Raw genomic sequence first — 22,937 nt, 5'->3', positions numbered from 1 at the left:
AAATTTAAGAAAAGACAAATGCATATGAACAGGACTACTGTAAGAGATTAAGTCTATGAACCACTGCACACACACAGTTAATGTAGAACATACCCCTTGTTCCAAAATATATCTATGATCCCTGAACTCCTTCAGACTTCCCCTATTCCCGAAACAGCATCCAAATTAAATGCACCAATAAGTTAAACCTAGCGTGTGATTATCACACAATGCAAGGCTGATGATCAAATCTGGGAAACATCATTTCCTGGTCTAGCAGAGGTATTGAAACTCCTTTTACGAAGATTTCTGCACTGCTTTGGCTCTAAGATAGAGGCTGTTAGAATTAAAACTTGGCCTCCAGGCTGCTAGCTGGAAACTAACTTGCCTGCTTCTGAGGCTGCTAGGTATCAACTGGCCTCCCTTGCTTCTGAGGATCACGGCCATTATGCCCTTGTTCCACTTTGACTCTGCATTCTTCGTGCCCCTATCAAATTTGTAGACTAGACATTAGCATATGTATACCTCATTGATCTCCCAATCGTCTAAGTAAACTGTTTCTACTAATAAGTAGGGGTTGCAGGGATAGGGTAGATACATGGCCTTGAGTGGGTTGCTCTTTCTAAGGGCCGGTGCAGACTCGATGGACCGAATGGCCTCCTTCTGCACTGTAAATTCTATGATAGTCTGTAAATTCTATGATATCTGATTCTATCTAAATGCGTTCTAATCTCATTACTGGGCGAGGTGTATCTCATCCGGCCTTTTGAATACTGGCAACAGTTGTCGGTAAGCAGATTTCTGCCTATTTGCTGGGCAGTTCGCATCCTAATATGTCTTGTTAAATTTGTGTTTCTGCTATTACTAGCCAGATCCATGACACAGTATTTTGTGGTTCCTGGCACAGTTGATTTCAAACATGTTTTTTCTATTTGTGAAACGTTCTGACTTGTGAGTTTTGAGCTGTGCGATCTATATGTGTAGTTATATGATGCAAGTACATTTTAAAACAATGCTTTATTATTAAATGCTGAGCAGCATTTAATGTTTCAATCATTATTATGCCTAAACATTGAGTAGCACATTTTATTTTCAGTTCATCACAGGTGATTTGAAACTACATTGTACAGAACAATACAACTGAGAATTCTCAGTTTGAGGGGATTAGAAACAGGCTCAGACAATGTTTACATTAACTGTTATTGTTTTCATATAGGGAGAAAATGGAGCACCTGGGGAACGTGGTAATCCAGGGAGCCCTGGTGAAGATGGTAAGCCTGTGAGTACTAAATGGTTTACTCACCTCTATTTGAAAAACTTGTGCTTTTCATGAGACATATTTTGTCTAAGATCAATGTTTCATTTTGTCCACAAAATGATCAGAACAAATTTGCATCTCCCCTCAATTATTTTTAACAAAATAGTCATATTTTTATGAAAAATTATTATTGCCATACTTCAGGTTATTTTAACAGAAGGTTTTCTTTAAAGTTAGTGCAATTAAAACTGATATTTTTAGAACAAAGGTGGGGGAGAGAAATTCAGTAACACAGTAATCAGGCTCAGGGGTCGCAACTAGCCTGCACCTGTTCAAAATAATGCAGACAGCTTGGAAACTTTGCGCTGCCTGCTAACTAGATGACATGCAACCGAGCACTAAACATGTTTGAGTAACTGCAGACGTCAGAAGGAGTTCCAAGTTTGTACAAGGCTTCTCATTAATGGCTACTTCATATATTTGACTAGCTAAGATATAAAGTGATTTAATGCTTTGTATGAGGCTGCATTTCACTAATGTTTATTTGGTCCACCTTCAGAAAGATTGTCAAGTACATGGTTCAGATCACAAAGTTACATCCTCCAGTCATGCTGTTACGTGTGGCGATCTTTGTGAGGGGTTTCCAGGATGGTAGATGTAGTGATCACAAAGATACACATAGTTCTTTTTAAAGAACTAAACCAACTTTATTTTAACACTATTAAATTTGAGTTCGACACTTATTCCAAATAGCAAATATACATATAAGCATTAATCTACTCACTAACACTATCTATATCTATTAACTATAAGAATTATATTTTAACTAACTCTGCAATACATCACGAATCTAATCCTCCTCAAACTCTAACCTAATCTGCCCAGAAGTCCAAGAGCCTGTGCAATATATAGCACCGTCCCTCAGCTCCCTCTAGTGGCTAGGCTTAACATTGCATTAACTCTTTACATGCTGTATATTTGCATGATATCACATTATACAAATAGATAAATTGAGTCAACTCTTGCATATTACACTGTAGGAATAACACATGCTCAACTGCCGATAGTCATTATTGAACTAACTTTAGTTATACCCCACCAACAGAGTGAGCAGCAGAGACGGCAACGCAGTAAAATCCAATATACAACTATGCTGGGTTGCATACTTTTTGTTACTGTTGTTATGGACAGGGTTGGGAGAGAATCTCTACCCTTTCCCTTACTGTCTGTAATCGGTGTTGGTTTGGCGAGGAAGATGTGTGTTTCCGAAACCACCACTGCTCAATTTATTGTGCGATGAATATAAATGACAAGTTTCCATGCATTTCAATGAAGATTATTTACTCATGCATGCACCTGGAAAGTCTGATTTCTGTCAATCACTCAACACACACACAAGTTTGAGAAAAAATATAGATAGAGAGAATAGCATACTTTTACTTGTTGTCAACAAAAAAAGTTCAGAATTCACATGTTTGTCTCATTGTAGATGTATATTGATGCTGGCCGCAGAAAATAAATTAGTCTTTTCCACTCCTGAAATGTCGTTTAAATTAGTTCAAATAGGTGGATTGACCATGCCAAAATTACCACTTAGTGTCCAAAGGTTAATTGGAGTTGCAGGTTATGGGGATAGGATGGGGGAATGAGCCTGGGTGGGGTGTTCTTTCAGAGGGTTGGTGCAGACTCGATGGGCCAAATGGCCTCCTTCTGCACTGAAGGTATTCTATGATTCTATTGTGAGGAGAACTGATGAGAAAAATAAGGATGTTGTCTGTGTGGGTTTCGCCCCCACAACCCAAACAAATGTGCAGAGTAGGTGGATTGGCCACACTAAATTGCCCCTTAATTGGAAAAAATAATTGGGTAATTTAATTTTTTAAAAAAAGGAAAATAAGAATGTTGGGCTGGATTCTCCATGCGATGATGGCGAAATCGCGAAACGCGATCGGCCGGAGAATCGGCTCTGACGCCGAAATCGGGCCTGACGCCTGTTTCGTGCTGACTTGGCATTCTCCGGACCCCAAACTTGACGGAATTGGCTGCCTGGAAGTACAGTAGGCATCTCATTGTCTGCCCTGATGACCGATTCTCAGGGGCCTCAGCGATTCTGCGCCCCGGATGGGCCGATTTCCCGTCGGCGTGTTTCTAACCTCCTTTTCAAAATTGTGAAGCCGGCGTGCTGGCTGTGGCGGCTGTGAGAGGAAGTAGGAGGTGGCGTGGGGGGGGGACTGCAGTCTCCCGGATCGAACACCGGCCTTGCCTACTGCAGGTGGGGGGGGAGCCCTGCCGGGGGAGAGGAGGCGAAGTGGGGGATCAGTCCGAGCAACCGACAGAACAGCAGTGCCCACGCACCAAGCACCATTACAGCAGCCACCTTGCTGCCCGTGCATCCCGGCCCCTAGGTGGATACCGGAAAACGGCCTTAAGGTGGGTGCTGCCCCCCCTTCCCAGCCACCCCACTCACCGACGACATGCACCGGGGAACCACCCAGGACCACACCGAAGGCAGCTCCCAGTGAGGGCAGTGCCATGAAACACTGGCCCTGGCAGCAGGGAAGAGCATCAGGACCAGGGGCACCGATGGGGGCGGGGGTGAGGGACATGCGTGGCTGGGGCGCGCGGTGACAACCGGGGCCACCATGTAGCCCATGGTACCTGGTTGTGCACGGGTGTATGTGCCATGATGACATGTTTTCCCCTTACCTCCTGCAGATTATGATGTTCGGTCATCAACCAGCGATGATGGCCGCTGTGGCGGCGGCCGCTGCCCTGCATACAGCCATGCAACAGCATGAGTGGGGCAGCTCAGAGAGGAGGCGGAGGCTGCAGCACAGGAGCAGGTGCAGCGGGGCAGCGGCTCATGCTGGAGGGCCGGCCGCCCATCATGATGGAGAGGAAGAGGAGGTGGTGCCAAGGAGGCGCCGGATGAGGCCATGCATATACCGCGACTGCATGTCCTTTGAGGAACCCCTGGACCGGGCATGCAGGAGGAGACTGTGGATGAGCAGGGAGACTGTCAGACATATCTGCCACATGATGGCACACCTGGCACCGCATGCGAATGGGGGAGGACACCCGCTACCGGTGGCTGTCAAGGTGACGGTGGCCCTCAATGTCTACGTGACGGGGTCTTTCCAGTCGCCGAGTGGGGACCTGTCTGGGACTTCCCAGACATCGGTGCACAGGTGCATCCCTGCCATTAAGGTCGTCCTGTATGCCCTGACGGACCGGTACACCCAGTACCCTGTGGATCTCGCCCACTAGGATGCCCGGGCAGCAGGGTTTGCTGCCGTCGCCAGGATGCCCTCGGTCCAGGGGGTAATCGACGGGGTGCATGTCGCCCTGCGGCCTCCGGCGGATCACCAACCAAGAGGGGTACCACTCCATGAACTTCCAGGTGGTCTGTGACCACCAGATGCGGATCCTACACGTCTGCACCTGGTACTCGTGACTCCTTCATACTGGCACAATCTGTGACATGTTCGAGGAACCCACCTCCGGCTGCGGGGCTGGTTGCTGGGCGACAGGGGTTACCCGTTGCAGCCGTGGCTGATGACGCCTATACGGAGGCCACAGACCGACAGGGAGACCCTCTACAATGATGCCCACTGTGTGACCAGGGGTGTGGTTTAGAGGTGCTTCGGGATGCTGAAGATGCACTTCAGGTGCCTGGACCGCTCTGGAGGGGCCCTCAGTACGAGGCCAGGGGGGTGGGCCGCATCGTTGTGGTCTGCTGCGTCCTGCACAATATAGCCCAGCAGAGGGGTGATGTGCTGCAAGAGGATGAGGAGCAAGGGCAGACCTCGTCAGATGAGGAGGATGAGGGGGAGGGGGACAATGAGCGGGACATGAGGGCTGGCCAGGCACGGGAGGCCGTACAACGGTACCGCCAGGGCCAGCAAGCACGGGACACATTAATCGAGCCACCTTTCACCAACTAGGAGGTTGGTTGCTGGGCAGGGGCACAGACACCACAGTACCACACTCCTTCACAACTAAACACCATCACCTCCCACCACCGAACAACATCAACTCCCACTGGAGGGGGGGGCTGCATGTTCCACCCACTGGGCCTCACTCATCCACCACCCCTAACTCCCAGTGGTCATCACTGCCCCACCTCCACACCCATCAGACGGACCACAGAGGTTTCAACGGTGTTAACAGATGTTTAATGTGAAGAGGTATATACAGTCTGTGCCCTAGCTCCTATAACGTAACTGTGTCCTGCACCCATGCCAACTTAACTGATGTCTAACTTTCTGGCATTGTGGGCCCTAACACTACGCCCAGATGATTCTCCAGACGGTACAGCATGAGTGGAGGTGGACTGCTGTGACTCTTGCCCTCTGACTAGGGTCCCCGTTGGCGCTCGTCTCCTGGGGCGGCCCAGCCTGGATGGGCCTGGCTGGTCCACGGACATCTCAGGTGGTGTGGTGCTGCCTTGTTCTGCCCGCTTCCCACGAGGTCGGGGGGGGGGGGTAGTCCGAGGTTCCTGCAGGAGTCACCGGCACGGGCCCCATCACCTCCTCCTCACTCGGGTTGCCCGATGGCCCAATGGCTTCTCCATGGGAAGTGGGTGCGAGCGGGGCCATACCCCGAGGCCCCCTGCTCTGGTATCGACAAGGGTCTGAACGTTAGTTGCCATGGAACACAGGGAGTGGGCCACCTCCCTCTGGGACTGGACCACCTCCCTCTGTGTCTGTGCGATGCTGGCCAGCACCTGGGCAATGCTGCCAATGTTCCCAGCAATGGCCGGCTGTGACTGGGCCATCACCTGGGCAATGCCGCCGATACTCTCAGCAATGGCCTGCTGTGACTGGGCCAACATCTGGGCAATGCCACCCATGCTCTCAGCAATGGCCTGATTTGAGTGGGCCATGCCAAGGAGCGCCGCTGCAATCTCCAGGTGGCTCTGGCACATGGTTGCCAGTGAGTGGGCAGCCCTGTCCTGGGCCACAGCCCCCGCCTGCACAGAATACCCCAGGCCTTGCACACGCTGACCCATGTCGAACAACGTTGACCCCCGTTGCCTCCACGACGGACGCCACCCATGCGGTTTCGGCCTGGGTGGCATGCATGACTGGCACCACTCCATGCTCCTGCAAGCAGATGGACTCCTCCACTTGACCCTGAAGGTGCTGGAAGCTGGCAACCATCTGCTCCTCTGGTCCCTGGGTTTCTGCCTGCACTTGCACTATGGGTGTGACTGGATGTTCCAGGAACCTGGGTCCCTTCTGGGCGGCAGCTGGTTCCTGGGGCCAGCCTGCCCTCCAACCATCCGGCCCCTCAGCTCTGGGTCGTGGAGTCCTGGGTCATAGTGTCCTGGGTCTTGGCGCCCTGAGTCGTGGTGTCCTGGGTCGTCTCGGGCAGAGGGCTGTGTTCCGGCTACTCTCCCCGTCGGTGCTCGGCTGTCTGTGGGGTACCGGCTCTGGCACTCGCTGGGGGCGGGGGGCCCCGGATGGGCCGGGACCATCCCCAGCTGGTCCTGTAAGACAGCATGTATGGTTTAACAGTGGGACGGGGGTGAGGTGGTGTGGACTGGGGTGAGTGGGTGAGAGAGGTTGGAATGAGGGAGGTTGGGGTTGTTGTGTTATGCTGCTTCGGATAACACAGGCTGCTACTTGATGCAGTCTTAACTAAAGGATGCTCCAGACTCTGAAATGAGTTCAACGTGTTTATTGGACTATTAACACAGTTCTCAAATAAATTGGACTCTCTGCTAATCTAACTGTAGTAACTCAGTCTAACTGTGCCAGCTTGCTCTAAGCCATGTGCTGGGGTGTGATGCTGCTGATCAACCCTGTCTAACTTTCTAGATGTCTGTCTGTGGAAAGAGGCAGGGTGTGAGTGCCTCATCCCTTTTATAGTGTTTATGCCATGCCCCTTTGTGGTGATGCCACCTCTGAGTGTCCTGACTGCTCATTGGTTGTGTCCTATTCTGAGTGTTCATTAGTTGCATGTTTGCTTATCATGACAGGGGTGTGGGTTGAGAGGGTTTGGGGTGTATGGTGAGGGGGGTTGGGGTGTGGGGTGAGGGGGATTGGGGTGTGGGGTGAGGGGGGCTGGGGTGTGGGCTGAAGGCGGTTGGGGTATGGGGCGAGGAGGGGTTGTGGTGGGCACACATTTGTCGTGGGGACCCGCAACCAGGTAGCGAGGTCTCACTTCGTGATGTGCCACCGACTTCTGCGTCAGCAACTTCCCTCTCCTCCAGCACGCTGACAATGTCCAGTGCCCACTGCTCGGGCACTGTGAGGGGACGCAGGTCTGGTGGTCCCGTTCCGGTCTTCTCCAGCTCCCAGCGGTTGTGCGCAGCCTTGTCCTGGGGGCCGGGGGGAAACACAAACAGCAACAGTATTAGACGGTCAGGCGCATGCAACCCAGGGGTTGGGTATCTGATGGCATCAGTGGCCAGGGCACATGGCCATTCTGGCTGGCATGGGTGCTGGCATATAGGGCAGGGTCGGGGTCTCCTGGGGGGGGTGTGGTGTCCGGCTCACATGTGTGTGGGGTTAAGGGGGTTAGTGCCAGGAGCACAGTGCTGGGTACTCACTCTGTCGTCCTAAGGAAGTATTGGGCAGTTTCTTCCTCCACTGGTCTCCAGTCCGAGCCACCTCGCTGATGGAGCTGACGGTGGCTGCCTCCTCCGCACAGGCAAGGTGAACGATGGCGCCAGCTGACCTCCGTCCCAGCCCGGGGTATAGTATCAGCCTCCTCTCCACCACGGAGTCAAAGAGGGTCTCCAGTTCGGCGTCCCGGAAGCATGGTGCTGCCCTCCTTGCGGCCATGTTGACTGCGACGCTTGTGTGTGTGGGGGGAGAATGCATTATGTGCAGCTGCGACGCCGCTTCAATTATGGAACCGGCGAATTGGCCGCCGGTCTATTAACAGCGTGTTGTGTTTCCCGATGCGCCCGTGCTCGCCCCTTGGGAGCGGTTGAATCGCTGCAGCTGTGGACCTCGATGACGCCGTCGTGAAACACCAGCGTTTTCACGACAGCGTGAACATTTAGTCTCCAGAATGGAGAATTCAGCCCGTTATGTTTCAGTCATAAAGGGCATTCGTGAGACCACTTCTGGAGTATTGGTCTCCGAGGGCTAAATTCACTGCCTCACAACGCTGCAAACGTGAACCGTGATCGGGTGGCGAATTGGGCAAAATGCAACTAGAACCAGAGGGCACACCCTCAGACTTCCTTAAGAAAGTCCAGAGTGATTCTCCTACCTGCAGGGGGCTAGCAGGGCCAAGGAGTGCTCCTCGCAGCTCTGTCTGCGGATACAGGGGCCTGCACTTCCGGTTGGGAGTCTGCGCATGCGCACGCTGGCGTTCCACATGGCGGACTCACACCGCGACCATCATGAACAATGTAGGTCCTCCCGAGATAGTTCAGCCCACGGATCGTGCCGCCCTGTCGCTTGCCTGGCCGTTTGTGAGGCCCCCCCCCTTGGTGAAGGATCCCTCCGCCCCCCTACTAGGGCGGCCAAGGACTGAGTCCGCAGCCATCACCAGCCGTTCCTGACAGGCAAAGCGTGGTTAGAACCACGTTGTCGGGAACTCAGCCAGTTTTCCTGGGCAAATCTCTGCAGGGGCCTCTGTCAATGGCAATTTGCGGCGATTCTCCTGGGACCGCAGAACGCAAAATGGGTGATTGTAACTGCGCATGCGCGGCTTCTGTTTCCTGCGTATGCGCAGACGCAGATTTTAGTTCTTTGTCTCCCAGAGACTGTAAAATGTGCTCCGACGCCATTTTATCGTGGATTTCAGCGTTTTTTCTTTCTGAAAGTTGTAAGTTACCTTTTCCTTTCGATCTGGACTGGATTTCAGCGTTTTGGCTTTGTGAAAAATGTATTCTTCCTTTTGATCTGTACTTTTCACTCTCAATTTCTTGACTGAACCCTTTCTGTTCTTTTAGTGATTGTTTGAGTTTTGCATCACTCACTCTGTGCAGTTTGGCCTCTGAGCATACAGTACTGTTCAAATTCCATACAGCACTCTTCAAATTTTTTTACTATTATTTGTAAGTTGTTGCTGTCTTCAGATTTTGAGTATTTAAATCCATTATATACTTTCCTAGCTTCATGTCCTGCGATGAGCATTGCTATTTTCATTTCGTCTGAGGCTGCTGCTAAATCATTAGCTATGATATAAAATTCGAACATTTGTTTAAATATTTTCCAGACATTTCTTACATTGCCATCCATGTTCAGCTGAGGTGGGCGTCCAACCCACATCCTCGAATAAGCGATGTCTTCCCAAGTCGAATGTCCAGTAGGAGATTTCCATGCCATTTTGGTCTTTCTGTATCTGCAGCTGAGTTGTCTTGTAGTAAGCGTCTGAAGCCACGCCTGGTACCATGTGTTGTTCCTTGTGTCTTAATAAAGCTCGTAGTCTCAAAGGTGGAGAAGATGCTTTATTGTGAATTTGTTCTGTCTTCAGAGCTTAACTTACGGCTACCTCAAATGCTGCCTGCCTGTGTGTCTGTGTCTTGCGACCAGTTCTCCCTTCCGTGAAGTCTGTCCTCACTTCCTGTCCCTGTGTATTTATAGCTCTCCTGTGCTCCCTCTAGTGCTTGCTCAGTTGCATTGCATCTATACTGATACACAATCACCACACACCCTACAACCCCCACTCTCATCCAAACGACCCGAATGAACCGCAATCCTTTTGGACACTTGCAGAGGCTGAGACTCCTGCATTCCTGCCCTCTGGGTAGTCTTACCTGCCTCAGCTACAGTCACACTCAGCTCCTGTCCCTGACCACTTTCCAAACCAAAAGATCCTATCCTAAGGTGTGTGACTACCTCTGGAAACAAAGTGCCTGGGTACCTCTTGCCCTCCCTGATCTGTCACAGTGTCCACAACTCAGCCTCCAGCTCAGTGACTCTGATCTGAAGCTCCTCAAACAGACATTTACTGCTACATGCTTGCCTTGGATAACACTGATATCCATGAGATTCCACATGCTGCAGCCATGACACATCACCTGACCTGCCACACTTCTGAATATTTATTTTACTTTAGTTATTTAATAATCTCATCACAAATTCCAATACTATTTTAATCCTTATTAAATAGACATTGTCACTTACTGGATACTTACCAGACACTCACCAATAGCTTGCATTTTCCTCTGCGGTAGAGCAGAAAACAATTCCTACAGGATGAAAAAGTTAGAAAAAGCCAAGAAATACATCTGTATTTCTGCAAATGTGGATGTCCAAGCCACAACAAGCATCCTAGAATTCCCGGGGGGTCGGAGAATCGCCCGGGGCCAGCGTCAATCCCGCCCCCGCTGTGGCCCGAAATCTCCACCACCCGGGAATCGGTGGGCGGGAATTGTGCCGCGACAGTCGGCGGGCCCCCCGCGGTGATTATCTGGCCCGCGATGGGCCGAAGTCTCGCCGCTGACAGGCCATTCCCTTCGGCGGGAATCAAAGCACGTCTGGTGCCGGCGGGAGTGGCGGCGCCGGCGGGCCCCCGGGGTCCTGGGGGGGCGCGGGTTGATCTGGCCCCGGGGGGTGCCCTCACGGTGGCCTGGCCCACGATCGGGGCCCACCGATCGGCGGGCGGGCCTGTGCCATGGGGGGCACTCTTTTTCTTCCGCCCCGCCATGGCCTTCACCATGGCGGGGGCGGAAGAGAACCCCTCCGCTGCGCATGCGCCGGTATGACATCAGCAGCCACATGCGCGGACTTCCACCAGCCGGTGAAGGCCTTTCGGGCCCGCCTGGTGGGGCGCCAATGGCCGTTCGCGCCGGCTGGCGGAGCGGGAGCCACTCCGGCGCGGCCTAGCCCCTAAAGGGGCATGATCTTATTAAATGGAAGAACAGGCTCAAGGGACTGAATTGCCTTCTGCTCCTTGATCAATGTTGTAATACATTCAATACGGTATTGGTCAAGTTATAGAATGCACAGAATGATTGAGTTACAAGAAGCATCTACCAATAAATCATCCACGAACGATTAGGTTTGCATTCATTGTAGTCTTTGGTGATTAACAAATAGCCTCTCTCTCTGTTAATTGCAGTACTGACATTTACATTGTTTTATCCAGTTAAAGTTCCATCAGCGCGTGGGGCGGCATGGTGGCACAATGCTTAGCACAGCTGTCTCACAGTGCCTGGGACCTGGGAATGATTCCGACCTTTGGTGACTGTCTTTGTGGAATTTGCACATCTCCCTGTCTCTGTGTGGGTTTCCTCCGGGTGCTCTGGTTTAATCCCACAGTCCAAAAATGAGCAGGTAAGGTGGATTGGTCATACTAAATTGTCCCTTAGAGTCCATAGTGTTCAAAGGTTATGTGGGGTTGCAGAGATCGGGCAAGTGAGTGGTCCTAGGTAGGGTGCTCTTTCAGAGTGTTGGTGCAGATTCGATGGGCTGAATGGCCTCCTTCTACACTGTAGGGATTCTATGATTGCATTTTGGGGATGGATCCTCACCTTATATTCTTCACCTAAACTTGGTTCATGTTGTTTAAGTGGGCAATTCTTCAGATCTGAAGCCTGAGTGCTTTGTTTATTGGCTAGTAATAAGTTGTGCTTGTTCAGCTTCAGGGGCACTGACTGAGACACATTTGTTTTTCCTCACCTTCATGGTCTGTTTTTATCCTTTTATTCGTAACTCTTCTTTAACCTTTCATCATAAGACAGTCTAGATTCATTATGAGAAACATGTACTTCATCGGGACATTCCACAGTACGACAAACTTGAGCAAAACAAAACTCCAGCGATACTCCCAATGTCCCAAAGCATCATGGATTTCTTAGTCAAGCTTAAGTATTTCATATCTGTCATCATGGTTGGATAGTCTGTGGAAGTCTCACCCATGAGTTACGGTTCTTCTTTTTGCAGATACCATATCCTAAATTCCTGACCTCGGGAATCCCTGCAGCTAGAGGGAGGTGAGGACTGCTGGATTCAGGAGGTAAGTACCTTCCCACTTACCTGCTGGATCCAGTTTACATGATTCACCCACTCATATCCCTGCTCTTCCAATCTCCTAAAATTCTTCCAATCTCACAGATCACAGAATCATTGGGTGCAGAAGAGGCCCTTCGGGCCAGCAGGTCTGCACCTGATTTACCTACCTAATTACCAGAGACTTTATGTCTCCCATGTGAGACCTTGTCAAAACCTTTGCTGAAATCCATTTTAATTAAATCAACTGCAGCACCCACATCTACACGCCTGGTCACCTCCTCAAAAAATTCAATCAAATTTGTGAGGTATGACCTCCCTCCGACAAAGCCATGCTGACTATCCCTGACCAAACTTTGTCTCTCCAAATGGAGATAGATTCTCTCCTTCAGAATCTTCTCCAATAGTTTCCCTACCACTGACGTGAGACTCACTGGTCTGTAGTTCCCTGGCTTGAGTTCCCTGAGTTCCATACCTACATCCTCCTGTAGGTATTTGTAGGTATTCTACAACCCTTCTGAAATAGTAGAACCACATTATCTTTTCTCCAGTCCTCTGGCACCTCCCCCATGGCCAGAGAGGAATTCAAAATTTGGGTCAGAACCCCTGCAATCTCCTCCCTCACCCCCCACAGCAGCCTGGAACAAAATTCATCCGGACCTTGAGATTTGTCCACTTTTAAGCCTGCCAACAATTCCAATACCTTTCACTCCCTGAGTCTCTCTTCCTGAGTTCCTGGTTATCTTGTTCCCATTGATATACTTGTACAATATCTTGGGATTCACCATACTTTTACCAGCCAGAGCTTTCTCATACCCCCATCTTTGCTTTCCTAATTGCTTTCTTAAGCTCCACCCTGCACTTTCTGTACTCCACTAATGTCTCCACTGACTTTCTCCCCTCTGCTAAAAGCCTCTTTCCATCTGCTCTCCACTCGCACACTTTCCCCAATTCACCCAACTGAGGCATCAGCTTCTCCAAAGTCCCTTATTTCCAACCTCCCAAGGCCACTGATCTCCTCCATGACCAAGCCCCCCCCATCTTCCCTCTCCAATACACACAATTTTCTACACCCACAAAAGCCTCTGATCTCATCTACAATTACCCTTATTATCTCTTGCCCCACTCCCAACCCGCTTCCCAAAGGTCTCTGATGTGACCATCAATTCACTAGACACGTGATTGGAAGCAATCTGTGGTTTTAATAGTCTTACAACTAAGCCAGCCTGCGACCAGAGGAACTGAGAGCAGGCTTACGGCTGCAGTGCCTTATACTTCCGGTTAGAGGGAGGAGCCACGAGGAGCCCAGTACAAACTCCTCATCTCCCACTATGGTCAGAGCCATGCAACGGCTCACATACAGTGCCCACAAGGACACAATACATGCAAGGCAATACAGTGTAAATTATGATGGCATATAATTCACCACAGTCACCCCCTGTAAAAAAAATCAAGTCCGGCGGGGGTGAAGGGTCCACAAATTAAGCCGGTCCGGTGGCCGAGTCGTCCTTTGGGATCGGCGGAGCACCGGGGTTGCAGCCTCTTCGGGTGGCTGGGTGGTGGCGGTCGGTGAGGGTACGATGGTGGACTCCGGGGGTGATTCGGTCCGAGCTTCGTACCCGACCGGTGCGACGGGCGACGGGGAGCGCCGGAAACCTATAGGCGTGGGGCGCGGAGCATGGGCGGTGAACCTATAGGTGCGGGGGCGCAGGGCGCGGAGGGTTGGGTGGGGTGTAGCGTGGGGGCGGTACCTCAGCGGTAGTGGTGGTGGAGTTGGATCCTGCGGGCGCCAGGTCCCGAAGGGAAACAGTGTCCTGACGGCCGTCAGGGTGTTCGATGAAAGCGTATTGGGGGTTCGAATGGAGTAGGAGCACTCTTTCTACGAGAGGATCAGTTTTGTGTGTCCGGACGTGCTTCCGGAGGAGAACCGGGCCCAGTGTCTTCAACCAAGCTGGGAGCGAAACCCCCGTGGTAGTGCCCCTAGAAAAAACAAATAGCCGTTCGTGAGGGGTCTGGTTGGTGGCGGTGCATAGGAGGGACCTAATAGCATGGAGCGCGTCGGGTAGGACCTCCTGCCAATGGGAGGTCGGGAGATTCCTGGACCGGAGGGTCAGTTGGACGGTCTTCCAGACCGTCGCGTTCTCCCTCTCCACCTGCCCGTTCCCCCTGGGGTTGTAGCTGGTAGTCCTGCTCGAGGCGATGCCCTTGTCGAGCAGGTACTGACGCAGCTCGTCGCTCATAAAGGACGAACCCCTGTCGCTGTGTACGTAGCTGGGGAAACCGAACAGGGTGAAGATACTGTGCAGGGCTCTGATGACTGTGTGGGAGGTCATATCGGGGCACGGGATGGCAAACGGGAAGCGGGAGAACTCATCGATGACGTTCAGAAAGTACACATTTCGATTGGTCGAGAGGAGTGGCCCTTTGAAATCGATGCTCAGGCGTTCAAAGGGCCGGGATGCCTTTACCAGGTGGGCCTTGTCTGGTCTATAGAAGTGCGGTTTGCACTCCGCGCAGATCGGGCAATCCCTTGTGATGGCTTTTGCCTCCTCGGTGGAGAAAGGCAGATTTCGGGCGTTGACGTAATGGGCAAGCCGGGTGACCCCCGGGTGGCAGAGGTCATTGTGGATAGCTTTCAGGCGGTCGTCTTTCGCGCTGGCGCACTTGAGCATCTGGGGGCCCGTTGAGCTTCCCCGGTCGATACATAATATCATAATTGTAGGTGGAGAGTTCGATCCTCCACCGCAGGATTTTATCATTTTTAATTTTTCCCCTTTGTGAGTTGTCGAACATGAAGGCAACCGATCTTTGGTCGGTGATGAGGGTAAACCTCCTACCTGCGAGGTAGTGCCTCCAGTGTCGTATGGCTTGTGCTTCTTTTTCGACCGTGGAGTGTCGAAGTTCCGAAGCAGAGAGGGTTCGGGAGAAAAAGGCGACTGGTCTCCCTGCCTGATTCACAGTGGCTGCGAGAGCAACCGCTGAGGCGTCGCTTTCCACCTGGAAGGGGACGGATTCATCCACCGCCCGCATGGCCGTTTTGGCGATGTCCTCCTTGATGCAGTTGAAGGCCTGGTGGGCCTCAGCTGACAGAGGAAAGAGTGTTGCCTTAAATAGTGGGCGGGCTTTGTCCGCATACTGAGGGACCCACTGGGCATAATACAAGAAGAATCCCAGGCACCTCTTGAGGGCCCTGGGACAACGAGGGAGAGGGAGTTGTAAGAGGGAGTGCATACAGTCCGGGTCGGGGCCCAGGACTCCGTTTTCCACGACATAGCCGAGGATAGCCTGGTTGTGCTGAAAACGCATTTCTCTGTGTTATACGTGAGGTTAAGTTTCTGGGCAGTCTGGAGAAATCGTTGGAGGTTGGCGTCGTGGTCCTGCTGATCATGGCCGCAGATGGTGACGTTATCCAAGTACGGAAACGTGGCCCGCAGCCCGTACTGGTCCACCATTCGGTCCTTTGCTCATTGGAACACCGAGACCCCATTCGTGACACCAAAGGGAACCCGGAGGAAATGGAAGAGGCGGCCATCTGCCTCGAACGCCGTGTGATGGCGGTCCTCCGGGCGGATTGGGAGCTGGTGGTAAGCAGACTTCAGATCTACTGTGGAGAAGATGCGGTACTGGGCGATCAAATTCACCATGTCTGCAATCCTGGGGAGGGGGTACGCATCGAGGAGAGTGAACCGGTTAATGGTTTGGCTATAGTCCACAATCATTTGGAATTTTTCCCTGGTCACCACCTGAGCTCTCCAGGGGCTGTTACTGGCCTCTATGACCCCCTCACGTAGGAGCCTCTGGACCTCGGTTCTGATAAACACCCTGTCCTGCAGGCTGTATCGCCTGCTGCGAGTGGCTATGGGTTTGCAGTCCGGAGTGAGGTTAGCAAACAGTGGAGGGGGGTCGATTTTTAGCGTCGCTAGACTGCAGATAGTGAATGGAGGTAGGGGTCCGCCGAAGCAGAGTGTGAGGCTTTTGAGAATACACTGGAAGTCAAGTCCCAGTAAGAGTGGGGCGCAGAGTTCGGGGAGTACGTACAGCTGGAAATTAGAGTAGCTGGCGCCCTGAATCGTTAGGGTCGCGACGGTGCGCCCTTGGATGTGAACAGAGTGTGAGCCCGAGGCGAGGGAGATAGTTTGCCGTGCAGGGAGGATAGGGAGCGAACAGCGTCTTACCAGTTCAGGGTGTACGAAGCTCTCGGTGCTCCAGGAGTCGAAGAGGCACAGTGTCCTGTACCCGTTGATTTTAATGGTCATCATAGAGTTCCGGAGGTGTTTCGGACGCGAATGGTCCAACGTGACCGCGCTGAGTTGTGGGTAGTCGGCGGCTCGATCAGTTGTGCTGGAGTGGCCCCGTGATGACTGTCTGCTGAGGTCGTAGTCTTCGAGATGAGTTTCAGAGGTTGGAGAGGATGGAGCACAAGATGGCCGCCCCTGTGGATCGCACGTGGCGGGCGGCGAGGAAGATGGCGTCCAAGATGGCGGCCCCCATGAGTCGCACGTGGCCGGCCGCGTGGAGGAGGGTTGCCAAAGTGGCGGCCCCCATGAGTCGCACATGTCGGGTGGGGGCGGAGTCGGAGTACACGCTGCAGCATTATGGGGCCTGCGGGCCTGTGAGTTTGGGAATCGAGTGCTCTGGGCTGCGGGAGAGTTTGGAGTTTTTTTTGCTAGGCATACCCGGGCATAGTGTCCTTTGCGACCGCAGCTGCTGCAGGTCGCGTTGCGGGACGGGCAGTGCTGCTGTGGGTGTTGGGGCTGCCCACAAAAATGGCACGCTGGTGCTGCATAGTGGGTGGGTGGCCGCGCGGCGCAGGCGTGGGGCAGTCGCTGGTCGTGGGACCATGATGGGGTCGCTTGGTCCACAGGGAACGAGGCGAGGCTGCGGAACAAGACCTCCATTGTTGTAGCTAACTCTATAGTGTCCTCCAAGTTCTGGGCCCCTTTCTCAAGCAACCGTTGGCGCACATGGTTGGACCTGAGCCCTGCCACGTATACATCACGGACAGCGAGTTCCATATGCTGGGCGGCTGATACAGCCTGAAAATTGCAGTCCCGAGCTAGGGCTTTTAAATCGTGCAGAAAGTCTTCCAGCGACTCCGCAGGGCGCTGGCAGCGGGTCGTGAAAATATGGCGTGCGTAGACCTCGTTGATGGGCCGCACATACATTCTTTCGAGCATCGCCAGGGCCTCCGTATACTAGGTAGTACAGTTAAGTTGCGTAGAGATACGATGGCTCACCCTTGCGTGCAGTAGGCTGAGTTTCTGCTCCTCCGTAGTTTTTGAAGTGCTTGATTCAGCCAGGTAGGCCTTGAAATATCTGAGCCAGTGTAGAAAGATTTCTTTTGCCTCTTCAGCCTGCGGGTCGAGATCTAGTCGGTCAGGTTTGAGGGCTGATTCCATAGTAGTTTTCTTCAAGTTTTCTAAGACTATTAAATTGATGTGACCATCAATTCACTAGACACGTGATTGAAAGTAAACTATGGTTTTGATAGTCTTACAACTAAGCCAGCCTGCGACCAGAGGAACTGAGAGCAGGCTTATGGCTGCAGTGCTTTATACTTCTGGTTAGTGGGAGGAGCCATGGGCGGAGCCAAGGGTGGAGCCCAGTACAAACTCCTCATCTCCCTCTATGGGCAAAGCCGCGCAACGGCTCACATACAGAGCACACAAGAAGACAACACATGCAAGGCAATACAGTGTGAATTACGATGGCACATAATTCACCACAGTCTCCAATCTCTTCCCCCCCCCCCTTCAATACTCTCTCTTGCCATGTCCTGTTGAAAAGACTTATCTTCCCAAAAGATATCCAACCATTCCTCTTAGCTGCACATCTGTACACAAACCCAAATGTATCCATCCAGGCTGAGCACAAGTTGGCCCCTTTAAACGTTCATGTTGTTATGCAGAAAAATTAGAATGGTCTATGTACTTTATTTAAATGAATAGACCATGCATATCAAAGGCGTGATGTTGCCAGCCAGCCTCAATGTAGCTGGTTGTAGCCAAGAAACATGGACAAAAAGTATAAGTTAAGTCCTTCCCTCAAGTTTGGCAGGATCTGAGGGAAACCTGTTCCATGATATCAAACCAACATGTCCGACTTTCTCCTTGCCCTGAAGCTAATATCCAGTGCCATGTTTCCGAATGATATCACTGGGGAGAGGGAGAATTAGAGACAAATTATGAAAAGATAGAGCTGAATATGGAGCTCTGGGATACACTGTACATGAATGTGCAAGCAAAGGAGAATACACCTTTGAAGGTAGTATAAAGACTGTAATATATCCTCTGTGCAAGGCCAACAATGTTTTCAGAAGTTGGAACAAAGCACATTTCTCCTGGCTCACAGATTTGAAGCAGTATCAGCATCAAAATTGTTCATCCAAACCTTTTAGGGAAAAGATTGAGTTGGATAGCACGGATCTAGGATAAGAGTAGATAAGAGATGACTGGCATTGTATTTTAAAATCTTGATGGAAAATGCATCAGAAGCTGCAAATTATGGGGTGGGTAAAGATCTGGGGCAGGATTCTCCATCGGCCGATACAGGGATGGGCAGAGAATCGCATGTCAGCTGAAAATTGTGGCCTGCAACAGGCACCAAACGGTATGCACGTCCCTCGACAGCAGCGAGAACCCGTTCTACGGCGCATGTCGGCATGGCCGTGCATTTGTACAGTGAACACTGTTGGCATATCATTAATGGACCCACCCCAGTATTTTCCTGGCCTCTAGCGATGCTCTGCCTCCGCCAAGAGGAATTACCAACTGCGAGATTCACTTGTGATACATAAAATCGGGAAGCAGATGCCATGGCTGCTGAGGGAGAGGGAAGAGGTAGGACATGTTCCCAAAGACGGAACCATAGGCTGCCGGTGCTGCCGTTGGCTGGAGGGGCATCTGCCAGGGCTGGAAAGAGTAGCGAGGGGTGACCAGGGGATGGGCTGGGGTTGAGGTGACCCCCCAGGTTCCCCTGAAGACAATGGTTGACATCCGTGGGTGGCAGCCACCTTCCCACCCCAGGGAACATGATGCCCTGCCTTTCCTCCATGGCATCCAACAGTGTCTCAAGCTCCGCGTCAGCGAAACAGGGTGCCGCTGTTTGGAGTGTCATCTTGTTGGCTGGAATGAGTATGTATGGGGGAGTGGAGTGCTTAAACGAGGCGGCAGCTTGTCAGGCTCTTGAGTGCTGTTCCCGGCCCTGGCGAATCAGATGTCATCATGCATTGGAATTGCACTCGTTCCACGTGGTGCCAGTGCTATCCCATTAACGGGTCCTGAATTGCTCCGGGACTGGCACCGCTATTGTCAACATAGAACACTCGGGGTTCAGCCTCTCAAACAGAATTTTGCCCCTGATTCGGGCCAGGGACTAGGGATACTGTTTTTCAACACTAATAAAGATTTATTATTGTTTAGTGAGGGTATCAAGGGGCATGGAGCAAAAGTAGGTAAACGTAGTCGAGGTGCAGATCAGCCATGATCATAATTGAATGGCAGTGCATCTTCAAAGAGCTGAATGGCATACTCCTGCTCGTTTAGGAAGACCATCCAGTCCATCAAGCCGACTTCATCCATTCATGGTGTAGATACATATATAATCAAGCGGCATCCATTATCATGTAATCTACTGGAAGAGACTAAAGAAAGTACAGAATAAATATTCAAGCAGATTCAAGAGGACCACAATGTGTCATGAATCCCATTATTCTCAGCTTCCAGCAACCTACCTTGGATAACTGATCATGCCCTTCTCGTTCAAAAATGTCTTCAGGTTCCTTTTGAAGGACTCCAGGGAATGTATATTCAGTATATACTTTGTTAATCTTCTCCAATGTCTTTCTGTTAAAATGCATCATTTAATCTCACCTAATTCTTGCCTATATTTCTTACACAGAACCAGCTTGGTTCTATTATTCGCCATCTCAAATAACGTATCTGAGCAGACAGAATCTAATTGTCTGAAACAGAATCAATTATAGTTGGAAATTCCTCAAACCTGATCCCATTTTATTATTGTTACCCGGGAAGTTCCAAGGAAGTTTCAATAATATATCTCCTTCCATCTGCAGTTCTCGAGGAAAAAATAAACCCTATCTACATGAGAACTCACCCTGATAACTAACAGCTTTATGACTGCAGTCAGTAACATTGATGAGACCATCAATTCACGCGACACGTGGTTAGAAGTGAACAGTGGTTTTAATCGTCTTACAACAGAGCCTGCCTGTGACGGGATGAACTCGAGATGAACTGGCAGCAGGCTCACAGCACTGTGAGGACAGTGCTGTCCTCATGCACCGGGCGATCTGGGAGCGTCCTTCATTAACAAGAATGGGTTCCACTCACGAAACATCCATGTTGTGTACGACCACCACCTGAAGATCATACACATGTGTGCATGTTTCCCCGGGAGTCTGCACTAACAACTACATCCTGGGTAGTTGGAGATCCCCAACATCATCGGGGTGCACCCCAGGGTGACTGGTCGGCTCCTGGGGGATAAGGGTTATCCGCTTAGGACCTGGCTAATGACGCCAGTACGGGTCAGTGACCAATGCGGAGACCCGGTATAACAACGCCCAAGTGGCCCCCCGGGCTGTCATTGATTGGTGCATCGGACTCTTCAAGATGTGGTTCCGATGTCTCGACCGCTCTGGTAGTGCACTGCAGTACACCATTCGGACGGTCGCACGCTTTGTGGTGGTCTGTTGTGCCCGCCACAATCTGGCACAGCAGTAGGGTAACGTGCTGGATGTAGACGAAGAGGAACATGTGGCCACTGAGGAGGAGGAAGATGCTGAGCAGCCGGGCCAGGAGGGGTTGGAGGACGAGCCAGGATTACCCACAGAATAAGCCGGAGGGTGGTGAATTTGCGGCAAGGGTTCGGCATGTCCAAAGTTCCAAGGAGGCTCACATCCTTGCCCACCTCACATAGGACATGGCTTTTTCCCCCTCTCCCCTTCCCATCCACCACTCCACATCCCCCTATCTATGCCCTCCAGGCCTCTCTCTACCCCCTTCCTTCTCCCCCGACCATCCCTACCCCAACCCATGAATCGTCTTGTTCCACCTTCCCAGGGTCTATGTTACATCACTCCAAGGTGATGGGCCTGTCAGCAGGTCAATATATAAGGGTAATGATAAGCCACTCTGAGCTGAGCTCTGGCACTCCTCAATCTGTGCTATAATCTGTCCCCTGTCTGTCTGCCGAGTGCCGTCACCTGCATGTGGTATGCCTTGTAGGGGGGGGGGGGGGCAGATCTGGGAGCCAGGGGGCTTGGGCAGTGGGCGGGCAAAGGGCTACTAGGGGAGGAGGGGGTGCAGGCCGGCCCACAGTGAAGAATAACATCACAGAGGATTCACATGTCTCAAGTATAATATGTTTTAATGGTGTACCATCATGACCCCATCGGTCCTTAGCTCCCAATGGTGCCGCCCCGCCCCCTCAGTTCCCTTTCAGTGATCCTCTATTTGCTTAGTCTTCTGTGCTCTACCGCTACATCTAGGTGTGTCCCCAGGATGCACATCAGGGGTGGGGAAAACCTGCTGCTTACAGCGTCCCATGGTCTTTTAAGCGGATAAACCATAAGATATAGGAGCTGTACTAGGCCATTCAACCCACCAAATCTGCTCCGCTATTCGATCATGGCTGACATGTTCCTTATCCCTATTCTCCTGCCTTTTCCACAGAACCCCTGATCCCCTTATTAATCAAGATGCCCCTAGCGGGCCTGGGGCTAGAGTGCCCTCTCCGACTTGGCGGTGGTATATGCCTTGCCGTGCCTCCCTGTTCCGCACGCTGACCACGAGATGCACCGTTGTGAGGTGGGGAGGAGTGGACTCCGTCGACACCCCATATGGAGACTCTAGGTCAGCCTCCAGCACTCCCTCCTCCCAGTTGGTGCCCGTAGGGCCTGGGGATCACCTGGGACGGAGGGGCAGCTGGATTGAGTTCCAGATGCCCTGAATCATCTGACTCTGCCAATGTCTGCACCATGGTGCGCTCAGCGATGCCCCAGTGTGAGTGAGCCATGCTCTGCAGTGCCTCACCAATATTCATCTGCATGGGACATGTCCTCCAGCGACCTGGACATGCTCTGCAATGCCTCAGCATTGCCAACCTGAGACAGGGACATGCTCCGCAGCACCTCGGAAAGTGTCAGAAACATGTCGCCCAGTGACTTGGACACGCTGTCGAGGCGCTCAGCTATGGCAGTCACTGACTGAGCAATGCCTTGTACACCACCACTCATGCCACTGATGTCCTGCTCCAGGCTTTCAAATGCGGTCACCACTCTAGCATTGGGCTCGGTGCCACACATTACCGTCTCTATCTCCTGCACCGGTATCCTTTGGGACTCTTCCAATCGGCTCCTCCAATGTCACTGACATTCCCCTTCCCCTCTGAATCCAGGGAATAGTGTGGTCGAGATGCTCAGCATCTGACTGGGACACAGCTAAGTCCTGGGATGCAGCAGACCTCCGACTGCTGTCTCCCCTGTAAGTTCCTTCCTGCACCCGATGTCCATCAGCAGCTGTGTGGTGCGGGGTGGTTTGAGGGGGGGGGGGGGGCGTGCTGGATAGGTCTGGTGCCCCGCTGGCCATCTGGGCCCTTTCCAGGGTGTGCTGGTATTTTGCTGGGGGGGGGGGGGGGGGGTTGGGTGGATGCCAGGCACAGTCATTGGTGGTGGAGGGGGGGGGGGGGGGGCGATAGCGGTTGGGAGAAGTGCCAGGGAGTCGATGCCAACTCACCTGTGCGGCCTGGTGGAGGTCATT

At 52.0% G+C, this 22,937-nt stretch overlaps 1 protein-coding gene across 3 annotated transcripts in view; it reads left to right on the top strand.

Annotated features, from left to right (window-relative positions):
• The window catches only part of col21a1 (collagen, type XXI, alpha 1), a 363,276-nt gene that overhangs the window by 162,733 nt on the left and 177,606 nt on the right, over positions 1-22,937 (top strand). For all 3 annotated transcript variants that reach the window (XM_038800645.1, XM_038800643.1, XM_038800644.1), the window contains exon 10: positions 1,196-1,258. In XM_038800645.1, coding sequence (XP_038656573.1) covers positions 1,196-1,258 — 63 coding nt within the window. The remainder of the gene's footprint in view (positions 1-1,195; positions 1,259-22,937) is intronic.

Source organism: Scyliorhinus canicula, chromosome 6 (genome assembly GCF_902713615.1).
Source record: "Scyliorhinus canicula chromosome 6, sScyCan1.1, whole genome shotgun sequence".
NCBI classification, from domain to species: Eukaryota; Metazoa; Chordata; class Chondrichthyes; order Carcharhiniformes; family Scyliorhinidae; genus Scyliorhinus; species Scyliorhinus canicula.
The sequence above is the reverse complement of the archived record's forward strand: the minus strand, read 5'-3'. Positions and strand labels throughout refer to the sequence as shown.